A 9,754-nucleotide genomic window follows, 5' to 3' on the forward strand; every position below is an offset into this window, starting at 1 on the left:
GACAAACCAAGAAACAGACTCTTAACTCTAGAGAATGAACTGATGGTTACCAGGGGGGAAGTTGGGTGGGGGATGAGTTACAGAGGTGTTGGGGATTAAAGAGCACACTTATCCTAATGAAAAAAAAATTATAAAATTCAAACCAATATTTAAATGAGTGTGTTTTGAATGTAGTATTTATAAATACCTGATTTAGGTTAATGTAATTGCAAATAAAGATTCATTGCTGAGATAGATTAGGAAGACAATTAGTGAATTTCATACACATTTTGTGTTTAGCATGTGTAGATTGTTAGAACTATAAAGCATATTAAATGCCCCCATTGTACCCTGTTATATAAGAGATGAAGCTCAGAGAGGTAGGATTTCATTTTTTAATACATTGACCTACTAGCTCTAGATGAGGACTGGAGTCTAGTTTTCCTGATACTTAGTCCAGCAGGCCGGTGATTTTGATTTCATAAATTGCTATAGTGTCATTTTCACTTACAGAAAGAGTGAAAGATCTTAGAAATATTACTTTCATTTAGAGAAGCACATAGCACTCTCGTATTCTAATATCTGACATTTACAGCCTTTATCAATGTCATTCTATATTCAAAATGTTTTAAAAACCATGATAAAGATTCCTCCTCCTTTATAATGGCCACGTAATAAAGAAAGTATACTCATTTCCAACAGTGTATTTTCATAGCATTTTAGCACCTCCTCGTAAATACCACACGGCCCTTCGTCTTCCTTCCAGTAGGTCTTCAGAACAAGAATAACAACTCAGGATCTCACTGGGATTGATTGATCTCATTGGGATTAGTTGAGGCCATCCTAAATGTTTGTGTCACAGCAAACCGAATGTCCAAGTTGCCATAGCAGAGCATCCTACGGCTTCATCAGAAATGTTGGCTCAGTTGGGTGTTCAGGGGCCTTCTGCAGCATCCACAGGCCCCTTTGCAGAAGTCCCAACATTTTAATTTTGGTCCAAGCCCATTTTTTCCCTCTTACTCTGAGACTGACCTGTTCTGTGACCTTGGATAAAACACAGCTTCTCTTCCACTTAGTTTCAGGGCATAACGCTGTCCATAGTTGCAACTGAGCTTGATAAAAGAGTTTTATTACCATGGGAGAAGAAAATCCGTAAAAGCCTTGGTATTCGATGGATAACAGGAGTGAACAAAGAATATTAGCTCATTTCCCATTGTCTGGCAAAGAGTTTCCTCTGTAACCCTTCTATGGAGAGAACATAGTGATCCTCTTGTGATGAATTTCCCTTTTGTTATAGATGAGAAACCAAAGGAACAACTGCTGAGGAGTCTCCCAAAAGTGACCGAGACAGGCTGCCATGACGAAGGCTCCCACAACCCCGAGGCCGCGGAGACGCGGAGCAGCACTCCGGAGATGCCGGCCGTGTCTGCGTTCTTCAGTCTCGCGGCGCTGGCAGAAGTGGCTGCCATGGAAAATGTGCACAGGTGAGCGCTGAGCACCAGGGTACTGGGGGTCCTGGTCAACCAACCTTACTTCCGTGTACAAACAGGGATAGGGAGAGCAACATGGAAGCCGAGTCCTATTTTCCGACACGGCTTATGGTATTTTTCACAATGCATTGTGGTTCACAAGACTTGATTCAAGAGCAAGTCACGTCCTAATTAGCAGTGTGGGTAAATATAGGGAAATAGAGTCAGCCAGGTATCCCATTTTGAATCTGGTATTCTGTGACTAGACTTCATTTCCATAAAAAGCCTGGAAGAGCAGAGAAGCAGTATTATCTAATCATTAAGTGTGAGCTTCGAGATCAGGCCTCAAACCTGGGTTTGAGCCCTGCATCCATCATCTGGAGACTACGAGGTCTTGAGCAAGATGCGTCATTCACCTCTCTACCCTCCAGTTTTTCTTCAGTGAAATGGGTGTAGGTAGCTCTCATTCCATAGCAATGTTAGGCGGAATGAGCCAATGCCCCAGTGCTGGCATGCAGCAAACTCCCCCTTGAGGACGGTGGTGGTGGTGGTGGTGATGCTGCTGGAAGAAAACGGTGGTGGGGAAGAAGCGTCTTGTCGACGACGTCCTGGAGGGCAGGAGGCCTGGGTGTGTCTTTGTCTGTTTGCTAGAAAGTCATTTATTTCTCCCAGCCTTGGTTTTCTCACCTTCCAGTGAGCATAATGCTATCCCCAAAGAAGCACAGAGTCGTAAAGATCACATAGAATCATAGATCGTGAAGGCCTTTGAACTCAGAAAAGCCTCACAGAAAGTATATTAAGTTCTGAGTGTATAATTGGGTATTCTGCTATTTCATGGACCCTTGGGGAAGGCAAAAGAGCCATCTGTAAATTTGGGTATTTCATACTTTTATTCAAGGTGGGTTACCCACAGATGAACTACTTTCCCAGACTTTCAGTCTTCAGTACGAGAGTTTTAGATCTAGCATAACTTCCATACCTGCCTGTTGGGCTTCACTCTCCTTTTCCACATCCATGTTGAGGAGGCCCGGACATAAGCTTTGTTTGCTTCTTGCTGTTTACCTATCATATTAGAATTGTAGAGCTTCATCACAAATCGCCTCTAGATAGTTCCAAGAAGTCAGATTCCTTTTCATGTGTATACTGCAAGTGCCTAATAGCAAGTGCATGCTGACAGACATCGTTAAAATCTGCTCACGTCTCCGAAGGAGAGAAGGCACAGACAGTTCTCCACTCGTGGGGCTTTACAGTCGAGTACAGACGACAGACCCGTACACATGCGAGAAGATGAACTACATGCCTGCATGTTCCTAAGTGCCCCATAAATTTTGGAAATAAGAGGCAATGTAAGAAGTCAGAGGGGATCATAATTCAGGGCTCAGCAAAGTCTATCACACAGCCCCCCTTGCTGCTGCCAGCATCACACCCCGGCTGTGCTGAGCAACCTTCCATGACTGCCAACTTGCAACAGCAGGGAGCCTCAGCAGACCTCTCCACTCTCATCTCCACCACCCCGTCCTTGCTACCCTGCCATCATGTGGCATCTCTCGCTGGCACCTAGCTAAGCCAGGTTCTTGGCTTTGCACATCCCCCCTCAGGCGAACTGCTGCCCCTCCTTCCGTCTTTACTCCTGCTTGCTTCTCTCAGTCTTCCTCCTGAAGTCCCTGCACTCTCTGTGTATACGCTCCGAGACCAGCTGCCACACTGGGTTGTAATTATTCACTGATACATCTGTCTCTTCCCAGTGTATTTTGCAAGCAGAGCACTGGTTTTAATCCTCCTGTCCCCAGCTTCCTTAGCTCTTGGTACACCCATGGATGAATGAACAAGTGAATGGGTAGATGTGTAAATGATGTGTTCTTGAAGTATGTCCACCTAAGTTCACCGGCAGACATACAGAAAATGGTGTCAGCAAGGGTTCTTGTCTTTAAAACCTCCCATTAGAAAGGTCAGTATTGGATCCTAGAATCTTACTATCAGTCACGCAAATGGTTAGCGTTCTTAATTTCTAGAAAAACAGATCCCCCTGAAGACTCTTAGTTGTAATTTTTGCCCTTACCTGTTAGAGCAGAGCTCCCAGATTGCCCTCTACCTATGGGCTTCGTGGAATTGTACCCGGCTTGCACAGCAGGTGCAATGGCTGCTTAGACATACCTGCGTTCATAATTTAGAGCGTGATCCACAGAGTTAGGGGTAGAAACGTGTCACCTGCATTCTTGTCCTGAGAAATCTTAACATCAGGCTCAGAAACCCAACATAGACAGTTTTTGCAAAATGTAGGAAATAGGAAGTTGGAATGAACCTTTGTGGAGAGCCTGTATTTACTAGGGATTTTCATAAGGGGAAAGCTCATTAAATTTAGTCCTAAACTCAGCCCTGCCAGGTGGGTCTCTTTGAACCCCCCTGCCAGGTGGGTCTCTTTGAACCCTTTTTAACGATGTTGCAGATGATGAACTTGTCAGGAACGCACAGCCAAACTGAGTTAAGCCTTGCTCTACGGTCTTTGAACTCCAGCGTCTTTGCCTTTGCTCCGCTCGCTTGCTGCTTGAGCAAGCATCTCTCAGGTCCGAGGACATCATGACACATCTCGCTGCCGCTTCCACTGGAGCCGGCCCCGTCAGTTAGCTACAGCCACGTCGGGTCCCGCCTCCTCTGCTCTTTTCTTTGACTCACCTGGCTTCCACCCCAGTTTCTCTCTGTCCCTGTTGCTCTTTTTTGTATACTGTACTTTTCCATCTTTCACTTTTTTCTTCTTAATGTTTCCTTTTTCACTAATTAAAATTATTTCAGCTGTTCTAGTATTGTTACAGGTTCAATCTTAAAGGCAAAAAAAAAATAGCATTTTAATTTCATCTTTCTTGAACAAAGAGTTGAACATATTGAACAGTCGGTGCTCACAGCATCCCCACATGCATGAGCAGATTAATCCAGAGGTTTGATTATAACACATGTTTTGTTTTTCCAAAATCCTGATATCTTAAGCTAAGTGATTATTGGATTCTGAAATCCCCAAATGTTGTAATTTATCTACACTATTTCTGTATGTGTGTGTCAAGAGAAAGGAACTTGGGTATAGCGATGAACAAGATTCAATTTGAATTTTTAAGTAGCTCCTTTTGTTCTGCGTAATCTGAAGAAGATACTGTGTTGAAAAGGTCAGGCCCCCGGAGGCCTGGCTGCTCATCAGAGATTTCCAGCACAGTGCTGTGGGGACCACTGTGGGCCAGAGCCATGAGCGGACGCTGTCTGATCTCTGGTAGGCCTGTGGGGAAGTGTCAAGGAGGTGTCCCGTCCTATCTTTTTAGAAGGAGAAGCTCTGTAGAAATTACCAAGAATTTGAAGGGTTTCCTTATAACTGTGAAGTAATTTTTTTCCTACTCATTTACCAAAAGCTGAATGAAAAATCAGCTCACTCTGGTGTAGTTCCAATCCAAATGATGGGTATTTCTATGGATTTTCTAGTCGTGTCTGGAGTTCTGTCTTCGCATGTGTTGATTTGGCCCAAGTTGCCCAGATTTTCTCACACTCTAAAGTCAGTCGCTACTTGCCTTCTTCCCCTGCACGCTTGCTCTCCATGTGTCTGTGAGACTTTTCTTTCGTCTTTTCACTCATTTGTGCTAGAGTCATGGGTCCTCTGGTCTCAGGGGCCATTGCTTTAATTGGCCTTATGTTTTAAATTGGGTTTATTTCTGTATCTTAGGAAATGAGCCTGGAGGTGATCAATTAGTACAGGAGAGTTTTCCCCTTGGTCAGCTCAGCAAAGGACATGGTTCATATTTTAATGGATCAAGAGGAAGACTGTTGTCTTAGAACCACAGCCCTTGATTGAAAGTTCCCCACTTCTTAGGGAGTCGCCCCAAATCAGGTTCCACCTCTGCAAAATGGAGCTGGTGGTTTGGGGTAGAGTCTGTTGTTAAGTCATGTGAGGGGAACTGAGATAAGAAAATTTCAAAAAAGCAGCAGCCCTAAGAACAAAAACGGTTTCAGCTAAGTAGCATAAGTAACAACTGAGCCTTTGGGATTACATGGTACTGGAAAGCTCTTACTGGTTACTCGTCATCTTCTCCTCTTTCTGATACCGTACTCTCAAGTGGGTGACTTGTTTTGTCCTTCTTGTTTTGCAGAGGTCAGAGGTCGACTCCGCTCACCCATGACGGACAGCCAAAAGAAATGCCACAGGCTCCTGTACTTATTTCCTGTGCTGACCAGTGAAGCGCCCTTTAATTGTAAAACATTGTGCTTTACCTACTACCCTAGCCTTGTCTTTACCGAGGGATGCTAGTGAGTCCGTGTGGTGGGAAATACAGACTGCGAACCAGCGCTCATTGCCCTGCACGGCCCAGATTCACTTGAAGCAGAAGTTAGCATCCTGGGCCGGTGTGTTCTTTTGGAACCCAGAGTCTTTGGGGGTGATGTTATCTGTCTGATAATGAGCAGAATGATCCTGGAGCTTTGCTTTCTATTGAAGGCTTTTGATGGTAAGCGGTGGTGACTTGGTAAAAGGCTGCCTTTACTGTAGCTCACCCAGCGTCTCTTTTACCAACCAGAGAGTGTGAAACTAGTTTCATATATTACCTAGTTATTCTTTCCAAACAAAAAAACAAAAAACAAAAACTGACGCACTGCACTAGTTATTATTAGATATTCTTAGTCTTTTTTGTACATGGAGATTTAAGTTCTAAGATGGTTTATATAATAGGTTATACCTACATTTATATTGTAGAATAATATTAAAAAGCCTGTTCCAGAGACTCCCAAGCAGCACGGACAGGCAGACGTACCATTGTTAGCGGTGTATGCTCGGCCTCGTGGTCCATATATTCTGCACTTTTATATTTGCCACCAGAGTGGTAGTTTGCTGGCAAAAAAAAAAAGAAAGAAAGAAAAAAAGAAAAAAAAAGAGAAAGAAAATTAGAATTCTTACAAGCTGAATTTTTTTCTTAGCCTTGAGTGACCAAGAAGAATTTGCTTGGGGCACATTGTGGCAAATATTTTCCCAGACAGGGGAAGAGTCCTGCAGGTTACAGATTACTGATGTTTTCATGCCTTGAGGATTCTTTTATTTTTACACAGAGGTCTAAGTGACCAATGGATCGTTCATACAAACAAAAAAAGAAAAATATTATTCAGAAGTGACCTTAGTATTACTTCACTATTCTGAACACATTGAAGACACTCACTTCATGTGGACTTTGAGCTACAGACCTTTTCCATCCATCCCAGACCGACTGGACGGGTAGCAACTGCTATGCACAGCCTGATTGCCGCTGCAGGGTTTTAGAGCCATTTTGAGTTGTGTGTTGTGAAGGAGGTATGGAATAAATGATGAGGGAGGTATGCCTGACCAGGGTGGGAGTCTTAGTCATAGAGCCACCACAAGTTTGTTTCCTTGTTGTGTTCTGTTGCTTTTGAACATAAAACCAACCATACGAATGCCAGTGCCAAGCAGATTACCTGGCTTATTAAAACATTCAACATATTGACTTAACCACCTGACATTCACAGTGTCTTGTTTCCTAGCAACACATGCAAAGTGATACATCAAAATTAGTCGGAGGCTACCGATGTTACAGGGTATTTGTTCCATAGCACAAAGTGTATCCCCACTCTTGCATCGCAGCACAAACTACCAAATTTTAATTACTGGATTCCAGCAATAATTTTTATTGGTTTTCAAACTGGCAGAATTTTGATAGCGTTAGTTCGAGTTTAAAGCTTTTGAATTAGATCTCTACATGGTGACAGTTTACAAGGTTTTATCTAGCTTTCTTATTTATACTTGACTCAATTGTAACGACGATTTTTTTTTCTAATCTTAATCTGACCTAATAGCCATACAAAAAAAAATGACTCTATTAGTACTGACTAGGTTTAGCTTTTCATAGTTGTAGATATTACTTCAGTTTCGGTGCTGGAAAATATGTACAACATACTAACAGAATTGAAAATGAATATAGGGATTTGTTTGGTTTGTTTGTTCTTTTTTTTTTTCTTCAAAGCAGGTAAAGAGGGCAGCAGAGCATTGGAAAGGTGTCCTCAAAAATGCATAATCATTGTGGGCATGGAGGAAGAAGGAATTAGTAAGCTAGGTTAGTCAGGTGTTAAAGCTTAATCCCATTCACATAGAAATGAATCAGGTGAGCAGCCCCAGATTTTAGCGTAATATTTTTACTATGATGCTGTTTTATTAATATTTTCTAAACTTCAAAACACAAAGTGAATGTTTGAAAATTGCTGGGTCCCAATGTTGGTGGCTGTTGGAGTTTTTGGACCACTTGCTAGCAGTGATTTAAAAATTATAATTAGCTAAAAATCCAAAAAAAAAAAAAAACCAACAACAAAAATTGTTTGGTGCAGAACATGCACCTTGACAATGGTACTAACTTGTTATTCTAGAGAACACGTTAGAATAGATCTATTTTTGCCAGAGCACCCTCCTTCAGTCCTCCAATTACATTTCACTAGATTTCCTTAAGAGATTGCTGTATATTCATGGGACCTTTTTTAAAAAGAAGCAAAACAAAAGATTACTTTTTTCTATGTGATTAATATCTTACTTGATCTGCTTTTCCTAAACCTCAGTGGCTTTTCCCTTAGGCAGGGGTGGGGTGGGAGGGCAATCTACTGGATATGACTGTTTTCAGATACTTTAAAAAAAAAAAAAAAACCTTTTTGTAGAAATGCTTAATTTTTAAGCAGTTAGGCACTGAGAGTAGCAGAAATCCTGCAAAGCTTTATAGTCCTTTAGCCACTCGCCTTGTTGTTTCTCTGAGTGAAGTCTTGATTTCAATAATAGTGCTTTTCTCATGCCCTGAATCCGCTGGAGAGGGGTGTTGGTATTTTCAGGTAACAACGTTAGCACAAATATTTCAGACCAACATGTAGTGCCCCCCCATCATTTTCATTTCATTTCTCTCATTCTTTATATTTTGGAAAATCATATTGCTATGGTGTGTACCTTAATCTGCCAGCAAACACCATTGACACTAACATTTGTCCCACAAGCATCCTCAAGAGAAAAAGTTGTTGCACCTTATGTATATCTCAAGCAAACCAAAATATGATGCTTTTCTGCTTTGTTTTATTCTAAATTGTTGTATCATATCTTTCTGAAAAACCATTCTGAATCTAGTTGAAATTATCGATATTTATGCTTTTAACCTTAATTTCTGGATTCAAACCTGTATATAAATCTTTTGAAAAAAATTGTCCTAGCCCTTCTCTGTGATGCCGAAGTGGATGATTTAGTCTCAGATGGAGACACAGTACTGTTCCAGTTTTCTCTAGCCTTTTATTTATTTAGTTATTCTGGGTATTTTCCTATGTAATTTTGAAGTGTGTAGAGTATATTATAGTAACTGAAGCCGCAGCTCTAAGAAGCTGTGTGAAAGAGAAAAATACTGTAAGACATCCTTCTTAAGTTTTTTATTTGTTTGGATAACTGTAATGAGATCAGGAAAAGGAAAAATGTCCCACAGCCACATTGACGATACAGGTTCTTATCCCCAAATTAGGTTAGTTCCCAGATTTTAGATCAAAATCTAATTCGTCAAAGCCCCTTTATAAGGATAAATCCTACTGTTGTAATTCTGACAGTCTTTTCCCCACAAGTACCAGAACTGTGTTCACTGAATTCTGTCAGATGAGCTTTCTACCAATGCCAGCTCAAAGTCATGCTGAAGTCATTCCCACATTATCACTGATTCTAGTTCCTGCCATTAAAACTGCTGGAGAGGAAAAAAAAAAAAAAAAAAAGTGGTGGGACACTCTGAACAAAAAGAGCATCTGAACTAGTCCAGTTATTTATATTCCAACATGTGTATCCCCGTCACTTTCTTATCCAGTCAGATGCTACGCTGCCTAAGTCCTAGAAAGTTTTGTTTGCATTCTGCAGTCTTTGGCTCATCGTATGGAAAAGTTTGCACCTCTGTAAAATCTCAAGCAAATTATAAATTGATACAGAACCAGGAGTAAGCCGGAAACGGAATGACACGTTTTGTTCATATGGTGGGGGGGGCGGGGAAGGAGGGTGTCTGATGACTCTGTTCCAAGTTTGGCATTTGGCACTAATGTGAAGCAGTGGGACTGTGCTGCCTGCTGAACTACTGTACGAATCCCAAGCTTTCTGGAGGCTGGAGGCCGGAGGCTAGAGGCTGGAGGCCGGCCTCCACAGAGCGGAGGGGAAGCGCCGCCGCCTCTCTGGGGAGAAGGAAGGAAGTCCTGCAAGGCCTGGAACCACCCCTTTGGAAAGGGAGAGTCGGGAAGCTGTGGAGGAGACTCCCCTTCGACTGCACTGCTTCCTGGAG

General features: G+C 42.1%; 1 protein-coding gene across 12 annotated transcripts in view; it reads left to right on the forward strand.

Moving 5' to 3' along the window:
- Nucleotides 1–9,365, forward strand: part of BBX (BBX high mobility group box domain containing) — a 260,888-nt gene extending 251,523 nt beyond the window's left edge. For all 12 annotated transcript variants that reach the window (XM_019804242.2, XM_034657819.1, XM_034657824.1 and 9 more), the window contains 2 exons: nucleotides 1,277–1,463; nucleotides 5,573–9,365. In XM_019804242.2, coding sequence (XP_019659801.2) covers nucleotides 1,277–1,463; nucleotides 5,573–5,660 — 275 coding nt within the window. In that variant the 3' untranslated portion in view covers nucleotides 5,661–9,365. The remainder of the gene's footprint in view (nucleotides 1–1,276; nucleotides 1,464–5,572) is intronic.
- Nucleotides 9,366–9,754: the final 389 nt, after the last annotated feature.

Source organism: Ailuropoda melanoleuca, chromosome 1 (genome assembly GCF_002007445.2).
Source record: "Ailuropoda melanoleuca isolate Jingjing chromosome 1, ASM200744v2, whole genome shotgun sequence".
NCBI lineage: Eukaryota > Metazoa > Chordata > Mammalia > Carnivora > Ursidae > Ailuropoda > Ailuropoda melanoleuca.